Consider the following 18,900-nt stretch of genomic DNA (forward strand, 5'->3'; position numbering starts at 1 on the left):
AGCATTAGCTCAGGTACAGTCGGAAAAATTAAATAATACCCATGAACGATAACATCAATCACATATTTTGTATTTGCTGTTTTTTTTTTCATAAATAACAAACGAGAGAGATAGATTATTAATAATCTGAATAATATGTGATTGATGTAATCGTTCATGGGTATTCTTTCATTTTTCCGACTGTACATAGATAAGCAAGCATCTAATTATCTCATATTAGATACATAAATGCAAAATGCTTATTTGAAAACAAATCACGTTAGAAACAAGGTCCGCATATGCAACTGAAAATAGCAAATTTAAAAGTCATTAGAAATGCATCAACACGATGGCTAACAGGTGTCACATCTTTTTGAAGACTAATCCAATACAACCTATAATGAAACGTAACGAGAGTGTAGTATATTATAAACAGTCACCAGCTGAATTATTGGTTCAGAATACAACAACCGTACTTAAGTCGGGAAGAACGCTTCCAATATGGTTTAGAGAGCGCCAGTTAAACAGACTCCTCGATTTTTTACTCAAAGAAGAAGAAAATATTTGCAATGCCTTGTATCAGGACCTCAGAAAGTCCATACAAGAGAGTCTTATTTCAGAAATTGAACTAGTGAAATACGAAATTAAAAGTGCTTTAAAATGTCTAAGGAGTTGGAGTCAACCTCAAAAAGTTAAACGCACTATTGTGAATATACTCGACGATTTGCTAATAACTAGTGACCCTTACGGTGTAGTTGTGATTATTGGTGCTTGGAATTACCCTATTCTTATTTTACTGGCACCTTTAATAGGTAAGTTATATTATTTATTTACTACAGTGTTATACAGGGTGGGGCATTAGTGTGACAAAGTCCAATTACACGTTTGCCGTAAGAGTAACGAAAAAAAGTTATTTAGGTAAAAGTTGGTGCACACATAGCACCATAATTTAAAAATATTTTCAAATATACAGTAGCGTGCGTATTGACAGGGTGACACAAACTTATGTTTTTTTAAATGGAACACCCTATATATTTTTACATTTTTGGATTCACCTCAATGTTTGCTTTCTTAAAATATATAGTTTTGTAATATTATACGAGGTAGTTTAAAAGTTAATTACGTTTTTTTGTTAATTTCGTAGCAATATTTACACCCTGTAGAATTGTAGTGATTTGACATCAAATTTTCTATTTATATTCAAACGATTTTTAATAGAGTCTACTACTGTTAATCATTAACAGTATAGCGAAATGTTTAATTTTAGTCTAGTGGGTGGGTCGAAACTCAGAATGAGTATTTTCTGAGTTTTCTTAAATGGAACACCCTGTATTTTAGTATTGTAATGAAATGATATTATATGGTACTTTTTTATTTCTTAAGCATTCCCTTTACCTAAGTGCTTTAACCTTCCGATGACCAACCTTTTTTTGTTACACGGATGACCAAAGGGGGAAAATGACCCTAGGTCAAAAATGTCAAAAATGACAATTAACAAAAAAATGAAGTTTTTTTTTATTATTTTTATGCCATTGACTTTATGTCATTCAGCCAGTCACAACATGAGTATTAGTGTCATGTGTAGTGTGTATATTGAGTAAGTGTCTTGTTACTTTGCAAAGTCGACGTCATTAGCGTAAAACTACTTGGAATTACACATAATAGACGGTATTTTAATAAACATCAACTTCAGAATATATTTTTTATTCGTAAAATATAGGGAATTTTTTATATTTCAAAATATGAGGATATCTAGAATGATATTAAAGTCAAATAAAAAAATAATGAGTTAAAAATTGAAAATACTTTTGAATTTATTAAAGAAAAACCTACGCTGGGGTCAAAATTCCCCCCGTCAAAATACGCAAAACAAAATTACGTGAAATTTTATTAGGTGGCCGTGAAAATGTCCAATCAAAAATAATTTTTCTAAAAAAAAATACATAATAATCTAGCCTGATCTTTAATTTATTAATATTGGATGAAATATCCCAATACATTCGTAGTGGTGCTTAAAATATTAATCAAACATGAAAAATTCTCCCTAGTTGACTATGACACAAAATTGCTTAAACATTTGACACTATACTATTTATGTAGTTCCAGTTGATTTGTTACTATTACTAATATTAATTTTTGAAGTTATACTTCTTTACGGGCGTTATGAGGGTGAATTTTAATAGGATTAAAACCTTTGATCCCGGCGCAGTCGCATTACAACTTTGTTCTGATTGGATGTTCAAATGACATGACAAAAATTATCCCATATGGTGTGTGGGACTGTGGTTTGATTATGTATGGTTGTTGCGTTTTAAAATTTGTAGGAAGAGAAACAACAAACAAAAAGTTAGTTAATGGTTATACTGCCTTTTTAAATAGTTTTCATATTAAATTTTTGGACTTATTAACATAGAAGAGATGATTGTTGCATGCCAATGTGAAAGCCCATCAAACTGTGACTAATGAATGCCGCAAAATTACTGATAAAAAACCTATTAGCTCGAAGGCGTAAAGAACTGTGGATAACAACAATCAACCGGGACGATCTACGATCTCGCTTATTCAAAGCTAAAGAATCTTACACTAGTAAGTGTTTTAAAAATAGTTGATCAAATTTTGTTATGATATTTGCACGATATATGCCAATTTGCACGATGCAAGTGATTGCGAAATTTATTGCACAAGTTCTTGCGGCAAGAACTTCTGGAATAGGTTGCAACTAGCTTTCTGCAATAAAATGATTACAGGGTGCAAGTAATTGCATAAACTGAAATGAAATAGACGGAAACTTTGACCTACCATAAAGTTTAGGTTATGTTGTTTTTATAAATTAAATGTGATTTTTTGAGTAGAGTTATCAGATATTAGATTAAAAATGTTACATTTTTGAGAAAATTATAATATGTATTATATATAACAGAATCAATTAATACCTAATGCAAGTGTTACCTATAATACATTATTCATTTACAAAAGGAAACAAGTTGTTACAAAAGAAATAAAAACAGAAAATAGTTTCTTTAATTCTTTTGTTGTATAATTAAATTTATCCACCAGACTAATGTTATCTGTGTAGCGTGAGATTGGTAAAAAGTTCCTATAGTTTCCTTAAAAATTGTTTAGTTTGAAATTTAGACTGACAGAATGTCAAAACAAACAGTGTAGCCTTAAAAGTTGCTAAAGATATAACCAAATTGCAGAAAAAGTTGCATGAACATATTCTATTTAGCTGCAACTTCTTGCAGCAAGAAGTTGCTGCAAGTGATTGCAGCTTTTCTGTTCAATTCTCGTGTGGCACGATGCAATTTCTATTGCTGCAAGAAATTGCGCAATTAGTTGCATCATGTGAAGTGGCTATCTCATACATTCACATAACAATATTTTACATAAATCTATTAATTTTAGATGAACCTGCTTATTTAGAGGACGAAAATCATCCTGATCAAGTTTCATCACAGGGAATGGTACGCAAGCCTCAAAAAAGTGCGTAGGTAACATGATGTTGAAAGCATGGGGAGATTGGAAAAGAAGAAGTAAATTGAGAGTGAGTAAATTCAATAAACACATTTATCTTATGCTTTTTCAAGTGGATATAACAACTAAAAAATAAATAATGAAGAATGTTGACAAATTTGTATAGAAATGACAAGTTTTTGAGTGATTTGAACAATCTTCTCCTCTCCAGTATAACAGATTTAATATTTTGATTTTTTGTTAAAAAATATTCTCAGCTGAGTACTGTGCGGTGGTAATAGACTGTCTCCTTCTATGCAATAAACCATCAGCGATGGTTGTTTGCGATCACTTTTTCGCTTATTCTTTTCATTATATGTCATTTAGTTTTTAAGTGAGAGACTTTTTTTATATTTATAGATAGATCCTTTTAAATTCTTCAAATTAGTTTCTATAAGTTATCCTCGAAATATGTTTAGTTTTCCCGTCTTTTGACTTTGAAACTACAATATTTAGCATTTGAGCAAGAGCTAACATACAGTGCTAGTCAAAAGTCCGTACCCCCCCTCGTATCTTTTGAACGGTTATACTTATAATAGTGAAATTTGGAGGGAGGAAATAAACGGACGTAAGCTTCTTAACTAGTCATGACAGGTGACGTAATAGTGACAGAGGTACCCCGTCAAAATAGCCCCGTCAAAAAAGCTCCGACAAAATAGCCCCGACATAATATCCCGCACACAAAATAGCTCCGACAAAATAGCCTGCAGACAAAATAGCCGCGGCATAATAGCCCGCCGACAAAATAGCCCCGACAAAATAGCCCGACAAAATAGCCCCGAAAAAAAGCTCCCTTCAGAATTCATCATGAAATAATTCCTTAAAAATACATTTTTTCGGAAATGGTAATTATCCTCTATTCAGATGTTTATCTTAACCACATTAAATAAAAATTGTCTTTTCAGAGAACTCGAGTCCTGTCTTTCCTGCCTCTTGGAAGTTTGAACATTTAAGTTAAGCGAAAATCAATGTTAATTTATGATATAAACATTTTTTTCTGTTTTCGGGCAACAGTAAAATGCATTTTAAATTAAATAAATTAAATACATTCTTCCTTTTTGTCAAATAATTTAAATTAAAAAACAGTTTTTGGACACCTTGTATAAATAATTATGTAATTGTTTATAAGAGGCTGTTTTAGCCGGGGCTATTTTAGCCGGGGCTGTTTTGACCGGGGCTATTTTGTGTGCGATCTATTTTGTCGGGGCTATTTTGTTTGCGGGCTATTTTGTCGAGGCTATTTTGTGTTCGGGCTATTTTGACGGGGCTTTTTTGACGGGGCTATTTTGACGGGGCTATTTTGACGGGTCACGAGTGACAGATGACGTTACAGAGCCACTGTGGCCGATAATTTTAAATGGGACCTTATGGCAAGTGATACCTCGTTTGAAAGGTATTCAAAATACCTATTCAGTCATACTAATTTTTTTGAATTTAAGTGAATTTTGATTTTGGTAAATAAATTAAATAAATATAATATTGTAGTTTCGCATTTAATTAATAAAAATTCAAATGTCCGCCTATGGCTTTTTTGTCAAAAAAGTTGACGTTTTTCAATTCTCTAGTAGTTTTTACGTCAACGTCAATCTTTTTGAAAAGCAATCATAGGCGGAATTTTAAATTTTTATTAATTAAATGCGAAACTACAATTTTATATTTATTTCATTTATTCATCATAATTAGCTTAAACTCAAACAAAATTAGTATGACTGAATAGGTATTTTTAATATCTTTCAAACGAGGTATCACTTGCCATAAGGTCCCATTTAAAATTATCTGTCACAGTGGCGCTGTAAAGTCATCTGTCACCATTACGTCACCTGTCATGACTAGTTAAGAAGCTTACCTCTGTTTATTTCCTCCCTCCCAATTTCACTATTATAGGAATAACCGTTCAAAAGATACGAGGGGGGGTACGGACTTTTGACTAGCACTGTATAATAAAGTATAGCTCGATTACTACTGGTCTAAAAGAAAATTAAAAAAAAAAACGTTTTATTTATTTTTCCAAAATGTACATTTTTGTTAAGTTGTTTTGATAAAACGAAAACTTTTTGAGTTATTAGCAGAAAACTAATTAAAATAAATCGAAAACTATTAATTTTATCAAAAAAATGTATAGAACATATTTTGCTTATATTAATGTTTTTACCAACTCTTGCATTCAAAATATAATAAAAAATTGCCACCCCCGAGATAAGGTGGCAACCACCCCCACGGTAAAAGCGCCTTTCGGCATCATATAGATTTTGATACTTGGACTATCCACTACTTATTTTCAAACTTTCAAGCAAATCGATCCATTCTGTAAAAAATGCGAGGTGAAAACTTGGGTTCCTGGACTACATACAGCGTTTAAAATTTTCAAAAATATTTATTAGTTTTTTCAGGATTCGAAAAAAATGAATGCATTTAAATAGCATTGGACCAAGATTTTGGGCCTATCCCCTTAAATGCGGTACGAAGATTTATGATTAAAACTCATCAATTTATTGATAGTAAACAAACTACAGCAATTTAAGCGGTTACTGTAAAACAGTTAAAAAACATAAAAAAACAACACTATTATTAAGAACATCACACTTTATTTATAACCAACGCGCAGTAACAAGGTCGCCCAGGTTGTTTGAAATTAAGAATATAAAATATTCCTATATCAATAAAAATTCACAAACACGATAAACAACATGCACGAACAAACTTTGCCAAGGGTTGACCAAACGAATTCAACAATAATAGACATTGAAAATGTAGTCAGAAAAAGTGAGCAAATTTCGGCAACTGAATTGGTTCAGCATACCAAGCAGGCGTTTGATTCTGGTATCACTCGTCCGTTGTGGTTTAAAAAACATCAGCTGAAGGGTCTTCTAGAGTTTCTCACTGTAGAAGAAGCTCAAATATGCCAAGCCTTATATGACGACCTTAGGAAACCCTTGCAGGAATCGCTGATTGCGGAAATATATCTGGTTAAAAGAGAAATTAATAATGCTTTGAAGAATTTAAAGAGTTGGACTCAACCACAAAAAGTTAAACAGTCTATTGTGAATATGTTCGACGATTTGTTAATAGCTAGTGATCCTTACGGTGTAGTTTTGCTTATCGGTACTTGGAAGTACCCTATTCTCATTATATTGGCACCACTTGTTGGTAAGTTATATATCGTTTTTTTAATTAATAGTAAAAATTGCGGTAGAAGAGACCGATATACAATAAATGTGCGACAAACTTTAGAGGTCATTGTACATGAAAAACTAATAACAGTTTACTAAATGAATATTATATTTATGTCCGCAAATGATTCGTTTTCGAGATACGGGGTGTTGACATTTTCTTATGAACTGGTGATTTATTTATTGCTCTGGAACCGGTTGAGATATGCAAATGAAATTTGATCGGTAGTTATTGCGCATCTTTTTAAATACAAATGTCAAGTAAAATAAAAAAATGTACACTCATCATAGGCGCACATACGAGTATAGGCTTAAATTTTTTTCAAAGGTTTCAAAGGTTTTTGAAAGATTACGTAACTGAGGTATGTCAAATTAAAGATCATTTTTAAATTTCTCGTCCAATTGGTAATAAAAATCTCATTTTCCTAGTTGTGACATCAGGCGTCGTTTTTATGCAAAAACAATAAAATATTTAACACGTATTTTTCATTCTTTTAATATTGTCTAGTTAAGCTTGCGATTTACTAATAAGCAGAGCCCGACTAATTTTTTGCATTTATACTGCAGCAAACCTTTTTTTATTATTCTTCTTCTTCCTTCTTGTATGTAGGCTTTAAAGCCTGTTTCTTCTTCAATATTAGCTTCCTAAATTGTTTAAGTTATTGCACCATCTTTTTCTTGGTCTGTTAATACTTCTTCGTCTATTTGGTGACTTATCCCGTGCTATTCGTACTAACCTATCCTCTGCCATTCTACCAATGTGTTGGTTCCACTCCTGTTTCCGTTTTGTCACCCATCCATTTATGTCTTCTACATTGCATGATCTTCTTATGTTTTCGTTTCTCTCCCTATCCAACAGACTTTTCCCTGTTATTCGTTGGAGTATTTTCATCTCTGTTGATTCTAGCAGTTGTCTCGTTTTAGATGTGTCAGGTCTTGTCTCCGCCGTGTATGTCAATATGGGTCTAATTGCTGCTTTATAGATTCTTGCTTTTGTGTCTGGTCTTAGGTGTTTGTTCTTCCAGATTGTGTCATTAAGAGATCCCGCCGCTTTACTTGCTTTTAAGCTTTGTTGTCGTACTTCCTCTGAAACATCTCCGTAACTGGTTATATCTATTCCCAGATATCTAAACCTTGCTTCCTGATTTATTATTTTCCCATCAGTTTCAATTTTACATTGCAGTGGGTATTTAGATGTTGAAATGCATTTGGTTTTTTCTGCTGATATTATCAAATTGTATTTCTTGGCTGTTGTATCGAATATGTGTGTTAATCTTTGGAGATCGTCTTCTGTCTCGGCGATTAATGCGACGTCGTCTGCATAACATAATATTTGGATTTCTTTGCTCCCCATTCTGTAACCATGACCTTTATGTACTGCTTCTATTATTTCTTCCATTATTTTATTGAAGGGCAGTGGGCTTTGTACTGGTATAAACTGCGTTAATTTTACATTTATCTTTGCCTGTATTCGATTATGAAAGTAGATGTTTTCGATCGTTTGTATAATATTGACTGGTATGTTTCTTCAACACAGTGAATGTAAGACCTCTTCGACTTGGATGCGATCGAAAGACTTTGTCAAGTCTATAAAACATAGATATTTATGCTGGTTTATTGTACTCAATGGCCTTTTCCTGTGATTTGTCTCAGAACAAATATGGCGTCTACGCAGGATCTTCCGGATGTGAATCCTTGTTGTTCACCTGATAAAGTTGTTAGTTGATTGATTTTGTTGGTTAGGACTTTTGTGGTTGGCTTAAGTGCGGTGTTCAGTACATTTATACCTCTATAATTATTGGGGTCTTCTTTGTCTCCTTTATTGAATATTTGTATCATTTTTTTTTATCGATTCTATATATTTTTCAAATTTGTTTTGTTGGATTTGTATTATTCATTCTCTGAAATCTGTTGACTCTATTTTCAAATCTCCTCTTATTTGAGTGTTCTGTTGTCTATCTTTTTTGGTAACTCCTCGAACTGGTCTAAGGTATTTTTTTCTACTGCCTATATTTTACTTTTCTGTCTTTCTGAAAGAACGCATGACTTACAACAAAATGTCAATATAGGTCTATATTGACTTGAACAAATTAATTTTTGTTTTTCTTGTTACATATTTTATTCTTATTTATGAATTTATTGTTGATTGTAGGTTCATCGCTTTTTGAATTCTATTATTATTATTATTATCTGTTTCTTATTTTCTGTTGTCTTCAATTCACAAGGATAAAAAACACTAAACGCAGTAAAAATGAGTGGAGCATACAATATTCCAGCTACAGAAGCCGCAGAGATCGGACATAAATTTTTGAAATTTTTGGAAGTTTGGCTGAGGTAACGAAAACAGACCCCAAATGGAGAGGGACGTAAAATCCACACCCTTGCACCAAAATGGATGTTTGATATATGGATGGGCGAGACTTTTCCTAAATTTTAAGATGTGATTTGTCCCATTTTTCAATTCAGCTAGATTAGGAAAATCGAAAATTTCGTGTATATACCTCTAATGTTGGGGAAAAAGGGCATAAGTCAAATATTGACTATATTGACTTAAGTACACTGGCGACATGGAATAATCAGTTTAGTTTTGATCCAAAGGACATAAGTCTTGTATTTCTAACAGCTTTATCCTCTATTGATCTAATAGACGCAAGTCGTGCAAAACCGATTCTGTTTGGACAAACGAACTTATGTTGACTTAAGTGTTTTTTACCGCGGCAAGCTTACAACAGTATATTTACACTTGCCAAGGATAGGCTGACATAATTTCTCATGACCCGTTACAATAACAAACACGTATTGCTTATTAGTGACAAAAATTTGTATTTACTTGTGTTTTTGCGAACTCAAGATTGTCAAAAAAATGTAAAACAATTATGATGATGATTAAGGAGCAAAATAATGGTATGACATCGTTTAATACTGTTTTATCTGCAAAAATAAATTTTTACGGGGTCCTGTTTCACCCTCTTTATTAAAAAAATATAGAGAACCACTTGCAATCTCCAAGGCCAAGAAAGATGATCTCTTGGAATTATTACCCCTTATTCCAAATGTGTATAAAAAGCTTTTATCTACTCTATGTCATATTATGTATAAGTTTTTAGTTTGTGAAAACTGTCATTATAGATAGCAGTGCGTGACGGGTTTAAAGTAAGGTCCATGTCACCAGCCCCCCCTTTTTCGATTTGAGGGTCAAAAAAAAGCTCATTCGTTTGTATTGCGTTAGTACTGGATTGTATCACCCTTCATTCGTTTGTACTGCCCCCACCCTTTTAAATCTGCCTGGAGGTGCTGGTGACATGCCATCCCCCCCTTTTTCGATTTGAGGGTCAAAAAAAAGCTCATTCGTTTGTATTGCGTTAGTACTGGATTGTATCACCCTTCATTCGTTTGTACTGCCCCCACCCTTTTAAATCTGCCTGGAGGGGCTGGTGACATGCCATCCCTCCCTTTTTCGATCTGGGGGTCCGGGATGGGTATGTTCGTTTGTACTGCGTTAGTATCGGATTGTATCGCCCTTATTTTGTTTGTACTGCCCCTACCCGTCTAGATTGGCCTGGGGGGGCCAGTGACATGCTACCCTCTACTCTGCACTTTTTGCCTTCTGAATGTCGAAAATAGGCTATTTCGTTTGTACTGCGTTAGTACTGGATTGTATCACTCTTTTTAAATCTGCCACTCCACCCTTTTAAATCTGCCTGGAGGGGCTGGTGACATGCCATCCCCCCCTTTTTCGATATTGGGGTCCGGGATGGGTATGTTCGTTTGTACTACGTTAGTATCGGATTGTATCGCCATTATTTTGTTTGTACCGCCCCACCCGTCTAGATTGGCCTGGGGGGCCAGTGACATGCTACCCCTCTACTATGCATTCTTTGCCATCTAAATGTCAAAAATAGGCTATTTAGTTTGTACTGCGTTAGTACTGGATTGTACCGCCCTTATTTTGTTTGTACTACCCCTACCCTTCTACATTTAAAACAGAGAAGGATTAGTGCTAGGAGTAAGGACACAAAATCAGCCAAACCTTGCACATAGTAACACCGCGGTTGTAAAATTTGGTAAATTCGTCAAAAATGAAACGAATTAAATTTTGAAACTGAAAAACAGGCTTGCGGGCCTCTCTCCACTCTCCATGGGGAATGGAAATTTACCCCCTCAGATGGATCTCGGAGTAGTAGCGATTTGAAAAATGGTACATGTATTTGTTGGAGATATTTTGAACACTATTTTCAACCAGAAATCAGAGCAGCGGCATTGTCTTTTCCTACTAGGAAGAAATTTATCCATCCCCTCAATAAATTTTACAGTTTCAGACGCTATCGATATGAAAATCAAAGATCTTATGCGGCGCATTCCGAAATACACTCTTCGTTGTACAATTTCAACCTCTCTCGATAAGTGATTAACTAAAACATACATACGGCAGAATTCATTGGAATCGAAAATTATTAAAAGTATTTGGAACATTAAATGAAAAATTCCCACAATCAATATCTTTCTTACCATCTAATGTCAGAGACCAGATAACAATAATTGCCGCTGCTATGTTATGGTAATTTCTTTTCTAGAAAGGTTTGTATTGTTCGTTTATATTATGACTGCAATAAGATTCAGAATTTCCGTATTTCATTTGTAAAATAAATATAGTGTCAAAAACTTGCTTATGCATTTGACGCACTGTCCGTCAACGTGTTAATTGACTCTACAGATTCAGTGCCAAAACGAGACATTTTTATAGAAAAATATTTGCAAGTATATTAAATGTCAAACTGACCTGTTAAATAAACAATGACATTGCAATTTTCGATTTCTACTATGGAATTATCGCTGTATAGACCAGGGCGGATCTGTTTTGAGGTGGATGTGAGAGGTGGCATTCCGATTTTTGCAGATAAAATTAGGTGACAACTTCAGTAATTATAATTGACTTATGCTCCTTCTCAAATATGTTTGGAACATTATTAAAAAAATTTAAATATTTAAAAATTTCCAAAAACATCGATTTTTTTCAACTTTCATTGCTTGTAACTTAAAAACGATTCATTTTGGAACAAAGTCATATTGAAATAAAATAAAGATAATTGAATTTTGTATGATATACGACACGACTGGTATAAACTATCTTAAATGATTTTCCTTTCTGCAAAATAGCAATAAATACAAAATAAGAGGGCAAAATAATCCTCTTTTTATTCAATGTTATTCAACCACTTTGGTTGCACTTAGAACCTTCGTATTTTACTTAGAAAATTCTTACAACATACTCAATCTGTCCACCAAATTTCATTAAAATCGACATAATAGATTTTGCATAATAATTTTGCAATCTAAATTTTTTTAGAAAAAGTTCAAATTTTCTAAAAACTTTTTGAACAAAAAGTAGACTGTTAAAAGTTTGCTAATTTTTTTATATATCGAGAGGTACTTTACCAATCCAATACACTTTACAAAATTAAAATCGGATTATTTAAGCGGCCTCAGCACTGTTTTAAGAATATAAACAATTTTTTGCTTATAAACAAATATAGTGAGGACGTTTGAGTTGGAATAAATTCATTTTCTCGAGAATGGGCAACTCTGGAGATAAATCCCTAAACAGGTCGATTTTTATATTTAAATTATAATTTTTGGGATATCTATCATACTACTAACGTCATCCATTTGGGTGTGATGACGCAATCGATGATTTTTTAAATGAAAATGTTGGTCGTGTGCTAGCTCATTTGAAATATTATTCAATTCTCTATTTATTACATAATTATTTATACAGGGTGCCCAAATTTTTTTTAATTAATTGAGACAAACAGAAGAAAGTATTTAATTTAGTTAATTCGAGATACATTTTACTGTTGTCCTAAACTAGAAAAAAAAGTTTATTTGATAAATAAGAGAAAAATGAATTTATTCGTATTTATTAACTCAAACGTTCTCACTGTATTTGTTTATAAGCCAAAAAATTGTATATAACTTTAAAACATTGCTGAGGCCGGTTAAATAAACCAACTTAAGTTCTGTAAAGTGTATTAGATAGGTAGGGCGTATCTTTATATGTAAAAAAATTAGCAAACTTCTAAATAATGGTCTAGTTTTTGTTCAGAAAGTTTATAAAAAAATTTAATTTTTAAAAAAAATTTAGATTGCAAAATTATTATGCAAAATCTATTAAGTGTATTTTATAGTCGTATATCATAAAAAATTCAATAATCTTTATTTTATATCCCTACGACTTTGTTCCAAAATGAATCGTTTTAAAAACGATTGAAAAGTTGAAAAAAATCGATGTTTTCCGAAATTTTTAAATATTTGAATGTTTTTATTAATGTTCCGGACATATTTGAGAAGGAGCATAAGCCAATTATACTTACTGAAGTTGTCACCTAATTTTATCTGCAAAAATCGGAATGCCACCTCTCACATCCACTTCAAAACAGATCCGCCCTGGTCTAAACAGCGATAATTCCATAGTAAAAAAATCGAAAATTGCACTGTCATTGTTTATTTAATAGGTCAGTTTGGCATTTCATATATTTGCAAATATTTTTCTATAAAAATGTCTCGTTTTGGCACTGAATCTGCAGAGTCAATTAACACGTTGACGGACACTGCGTCAAATGTATAAGCAAGTTTTTGACACTATATTTATTTTGCAAATGGAATACGGAAATTCTGAATCTCATTGCAGTCATAAATGAACAATGCAAACCTTTCTAGAAAACAAATTACCATAACTAGCAACGGCAATTATTGTTATCTGGTCTCTGGCATTAGATGGTAGGAAAGACATTGATTGTGGGAATTTTTCATTTAATGTTCCAAATACTTTTAATAATTTTCGATTCCAATGAATTCTGCTGTATGTATGTTTCAGTTAATAAGTTATCCAGAGAGGTTGAAAGTGTACAACGAAGAGTGCATTTCGGAATGCGCCGCATGAGATCTTTGATTTTCATATCGATAGCGTGTAAAACTGTAAAATTTATTGAGGGGATGAATAAATTTCTTCCTAGTAGGAAAAGGCAAGGTCGCTCCTCTGATTTCTGATCGAAAATGGTGTTCAAAATATCTCCAACAAATACATGTACCATTTTTCAAATCGGTAGCGTAGAACTACTCCGCGAGATCCATCTGAGGGTGTAACTTTCCATTCCCCATGGAGAGTGGCTTGCAAGCCTATTTTTCAGTTTCAAAATGTAATTCGTTACATTTTTGACGAAATTACCAAATTTTACACCCGCGGTGTTACTATAATAGTTTTGGCTAATTTTGTGTCCTTACTCCTAGCATTAATTCACCCCTGTTTTAAAAGTAGAAGGGTAGCATGTCACTGGCCCCCCAGGCCAATCTAGACGGGTGGGGGCGGTACAAACAAAGTAAGGGCCATACAGTCCGATACTAACGTAGTACAAACGAACATACCCATCCCGGACCACCATATCGAAAAAGGGGGGGATGGCATGTCACCAGCCCCTCCAGGCAGATTTAAAAGGGTGGAGGCAGTACAAAAGAATGAAGGGTGATACAATCCAGTACTAACGCAGTACAAACTAAATAGCCTATTTTCGACATTCAGAAGGCAAAAAGTGCAGAGTAGAGGGTAGCATGTCACTGCCCCCCCCCCAGGCCAATCTAGACGGGTGGGGGCAGTCATACCCATCCCGGACCTTCAGATCGAAAAAGGGGGGGGTGGCATGTCACCAGCCCCTCCAGGCAGATTTAAAAGGGTGGGGGCAGTACAAACGAATGAAGGGTGATACAATCCAGTACTAACGCAATACAAACGAATGAGCTTTTTTTTGGCCCTCAAATCGCAAAAGGGGGGATGGCATGTCACTAGCCCCTCCAGACAGATTTAAAAGGGTGGGGGCAGTACAAACGAATGAAGGGTGATACAATCCAGTACCAACGCAATACAAACGAATGAGATTTTTTTGACCCTCAAATTGAAAAAGGGGGGACTGGTGACATGGACCTTTTAAAGTGTGCATGAAGTAACAATGTATTTTAAATAGGATTTACTTTTTCGCACACTTTCAATGGTTTTTTGGCACACTTTCATATAATTAAATATCCTTAACTTTCGCGTTGTCATGGTGACGACAATATGAGCAATGACTTACAAAAAATTTTTGACAGTTTTGTGGTTTTAAAGTAGTTAGGATTTTTAAATATCAAAGTTCTAAAAATTTTAGATTAGAAATGAATTCCAGTGACGAAGAGTTACAGTTTTTTTTATTTGTTTATCGTAGATAAAATATTGCATGCAAGTGTGCGTGAAGTACCTCTTGCGAAATTACGCGATGTATAGCACTCGCTCCGTTGTCGCTCGTGCTCTAAAAATCGCGTGTGTTCGCAAAAAGCATACTTCACGAACTGTTTCATAAATAACTATTATGAGCAACTTGTACATTTAAATGCAACAGCTGACGTTGAAGTAGATTTAGAAGACTAAAGACACCAGATGTCGAAAATCCAGACTTAGAAGAGGTACATACGTAATAAACATTTGCAGTGATGTATTTTACTTGTATTGATTTTTTCAGCGAATAAAACTAGCTAGCACGTTAGTTCATATAGGCTTAAGTCAGCAATCGGAATCAAAAGTCAGATCCACAAGACTTAAGTCAATCAAAAGTTATCAATTTGAAAAGATATAACCTACTTTATTATTGTCTCTAGATTTGGTTAATACACTTGAGAGTAAAATAATCGACTCACTTGCTGAATTGTACACGTTAGAAAGTTTTTTTTTATTGAAAATAGGCATGTGGTATTGTTATGGTAGGGACATCTCAAACAAATAATAACAGTGAAATTTGTATACCCAATAAAAATTTTATGGGGGTTTTATTTCCATATCTATAGAATACTCATAACATATATTATTATAATAAAAACTATCGATAATACGTGTGAAAATTGCCAAAAATAGCAAAATTCCAATCAAAAATTAGGTTGGAGAAAATGTAACCCTCAAAGTTCAAAATCGGTATACCTTAAAAAAATGAATTTTCTCGGCTTCCCATGGAGCAATTTCCTTCATTCTTTTTTTGTTCCCAAGTAACTCGAGTAGAGCCATCGAACTAACTCATTATTAAATGTCAAACTTGCTTTTGTTTTGTTATAATAAATTAATTTATTTATTATAACACAAAATTTTAATTTGCTTAAATAAAATTGTGTAAATAACTATACAGCTTTCAAATGAGAATATTTATGTTTTTAACTTTAAAAGGTACACTTGTAGTAAGTTTATCTAAAAAAAGCCTACAACTGGAAAAAATATGTAGTTTTCTGTTCTTATAAAAAAATTAATCTATTATAACAAAACAAAAGCAAGTTTGACATTTAATAATACGTTAGTTTGATGGCTCTACTCGAGTTATTAGGGAACAAAAAAATAATGAAGGAAATTGCTCCATGGGAAGCCGAGAAAATGCATTTTTTTAACGTATACCGATTTTGAACTTTGAGGGTTACATTGTCTCCAACCTAATTTTTGATTGGAATTTTGCTATTTTTGGCAATTGTCGCAAGTATTATCGATAGTTTTTATTATAATAATATACGTTATGAGTATTTTAAAGATATGAAAATTGGTGTGGAGAAAGAGGACAAAAATAAAAAGGTAATGGTTTAAAAATTATGATCCTATTGTTCATATCTTTGTTGTAAATTCCGGTCAACTTTAATCGCTTGTATCTCAGGAACCACTCGTCATAATTAAACGTTTTTTCTTTTAGAAGAAGCACCCTGTCGCTGTTTTTCGAATACCGTTTTCATAATTTAATTTAGTTTAATATTTCCCGAGATATTTTATTTGTTTATAAGCCAAAAAATTGTTTATAATTTTAAAATATTCCTGAGGCCTCCTAAATAGGTCAATTTCAATTCTGTACATTAGATAGGTATAATGCATTTTTATAAAAAAATCATAGTTATTCTTATGCATCATAATTATTGTCGTTATTATAGTGACCGTAAATTTTTAATTAACAATTCAATTGTTGCTAAACTGTTGATTTAATTTCCATCGTCTTCTGGAATTATAATCCTTACAAAAAGCGCTTTTACGTTACCAAGTTATTTAATTATGGATTAGCAATTACTTATCTAAAATTTTAGTTGAAAATTAAAGATTTTGTTGGAAAAACCCGCTTTTTCCGGGGAAAGTTTTCGTCGAAGTGAATCGGAAAAAACACGTCTCTATGCAGAATTTAATTGAGGTGAATTTTTGTTTGAGTATTTTTGGTGTAAAGTTAAAATCTTTGGAGTTATAGAGCAAAAATTGAAAAAAACACGATTTTCGGGCGCCATTTTGTTTATAAAAAAAGTAGCACACTATCTGCGGACTTTGCATACCTAAATTATTAATACATACAATAATTAGATTCGATTCCAGCAATAAAATTGCTGGTAAAGAACTTTTCCTTGTATTTTGTTAATTAGCCCAGAGTAATAGTCCAGAAAGCCACTGCGCATCAGCTACGAAAAATATTCCGATTCGGATTTTTTGCACAATCTTATTCAAAAAGGACTCCTTTTAACAAATTTGCATGTTGCCATGTCCAAAAATGGGTCAAAATTTTTTTAAACGTTTTTTTTTTGTTTTTTTTTTGCTCAAATTATTTTTGTTGCATCGGACAAAGTTTTTTATAGGTTTTTTGGATCATTTCAAACAGAAAAGGTCTTTACTGACTTTTCTCTAAAGTTGACAGTTTTTGACATATTATAAACGATTAAAAATTAAAAAATTGCGAAATCGGCCATTTTTAACCCTCAGAAACTATGTGCAAAACTGAAAATTTCGATGTTGCCAAGGTAAGAAGATATTCTTTGAACATCGATTGATAAAATCCCAAAGAGTTTTCTTGCAATGCAATATCGAAAACCCCTTTGTTTTTTTAATTGCCAATCAAGCGGGCGCTGATTGGCAACTATTACATGTATATTATGTAACATGCGTAAATATATGTGCGGAAAAATATTTCGATTCCATTTTTTTTTACCATCTTGCTTGAAAATATTCCCTCTTAACAAATTTGTATGTTGCCAGGATCAAAAAGTCAAAAATTTTTTTAAACGTTTTGGTTTTGTTTGTTCCTAAAATTATTTTTGTTGCATCGAACAAAGTTTTTTATAGGTTTTTTGTATCATTTCAAACAGAAAAGGTCTTTACTGACTTTTCTCTAAAGTTGACAGTTTGTGACACATAAGCGATTAAAAATTGAAAAATTGCGAAATCGGCCATTTTTAACCCTCAAAAACTATGTGAAAAACTGAAAATTTCGATGTTGCCAAGGTAAGAGGATATTCTTTGAACATCGATTGATAAAATCCCAAAGAGTTTTCTTGCAATGCAATATCGAAAACCCCTTTGTTTTTTAATTGCCAGTCAAGCGGGCGCTGATTGGCAACCATTACATGTATATGTAACATGCGTAAATATATGTGCGGAAAAATATTTCGATTAAATTTTTTTTCACCATCTTGCTTGAAAATATTCCCTCTTAACAAATTTGCATGTTGCCAGGATCAAAAAGTCAAAAATTTTTTTAAACGTTTTTTTTTTGTTTTGTCCTAAAATTATTTTTATTGCATCGAACAAAGTTTTTTTAGGTTTTTTGGATTATTTCAAAGAGTAAAGGTCTGTAGTGACTTTTCTCTAAAGTTGACAGTCTTTGACATATAAGCGATTAAAAATTTAAAATGTGCGAAATCGGCCATCTTTCACCCTCAGAAACTATGTGAAAAACTGAAAATTTCGATGTTGCCAACGTAAAAAGATATTCTTTGAATACCCTTTGTTTTTTAATTGCCAATCAAGCGGGCGGTGATTGGCAACCGTTGCATTGTATATGTAACATGCGTAAATATATGTGCGGAAAAATAAATATTTCGATTCAATTTTTTTCACCATCTTGCTTGCAAATATTCCCTCTTAACAAATTTGTAAGTTGCCAGGATCAAAAAGTCAAAAAAAATTTTAAATTTTTGTTTTTTGTTTTTTCCTAAAACTAATTTTTTTGCATCGAACAAATTTTTTTAGGTTTTTTGGATCATACCAAATAGAAAATATGTCAAGTCACTTTTCTGTAAATGTGATAGTTTTCGAGATATAAGCGATTGAAAATTTAAAAATTGCAAAATCGGCCATTTTTAACCCTCAAAATATATCTAAACCACCAAAAATTTCAATGATACCAAGGTACGTAGATATTCTAAGAATATCGAT

At 32.8% G+C, this 18,900-nt stretch overlaps 3 protein-coding genes across 4 annotated transcripts in view; 2 read left to right on the forward strand and 1 right to left on the reverse strand.

The window, feature by feature from the left end:
* LOC114329602 (synaptotagmin-15-like) overlaps nt 1–18,900 on the reverse strand; it is a 465,421-nt gene that overhangs the window by 87,736 nt on the left and 358,785 nt on the right. The window lies entirely within an intron of this gene.
* Nucleotides 176–3,526, forward strand: LOC114329605 (aldehyde dehydrogenase family 3 member B1-like). The gene is made up of 2 exons (XM_028278772.2): nt 176–791; nt 3,385–3,526. Exons 1-2 carry the CDS (start codon nt 329–331, stop codon nt 3,468–3,470), a joined length of 549 nt encoding a protein of 182 aa, XP_028134573.2. The 5' UTR covers nt 176–328; the 3' UTR covers nt 3,471–3,526.
* Nucleotides 6,165–18,900, forward strand: part of LOC114329601 (aldehyde dehydrogenase, dimeric NADP-preferring) — a 118,886-nt gene continuing 106,150 nt past the window's right edge. For both annotated transcript variants that reach the window (XM_028278767.2, XM_050656161.1), the window contains exon 1: nt 6,165–6,639. In XM_028278767.2, coding sequence (XP_028134568.2) covers nt 6,180–6,639 — 460 coding nt within the window. In that variant the 5' untranslated portion in view covers nt 6,165–6,179. The remainder of the gene's footprint in view (nt 6,640–18,900) is intronic.

Source organism: Diabrotica virgifera, chromosome 7 (genome assembly GCF_917563875.1).
Source record: "Diabrotica virgifera virgifera chromosome 7, PGI_DIABVI_V3a".
Lineage (NCBI taxonomy): Eukaryota > Metazoa > Arthropoda > Insecta > Coleoptera > Chrysomelidae > Diabrotica > Diabrotica virgifera.

Coding starts and splice junctions, on each gene's coding strand:
- LOC114329605 (XM_028278772.2), top strand. CDS start 329: ATGGCTAACAGGTGTCACATCTTTTTGAAGACTAATCCAATACAACCT. Junction 792..3,384: donor TTTACTGGCACCTTTAATAG/GTAAGTTATATT, acceptor TATTAATTTTAG/ATGAACCTGCTTATTTAGAG.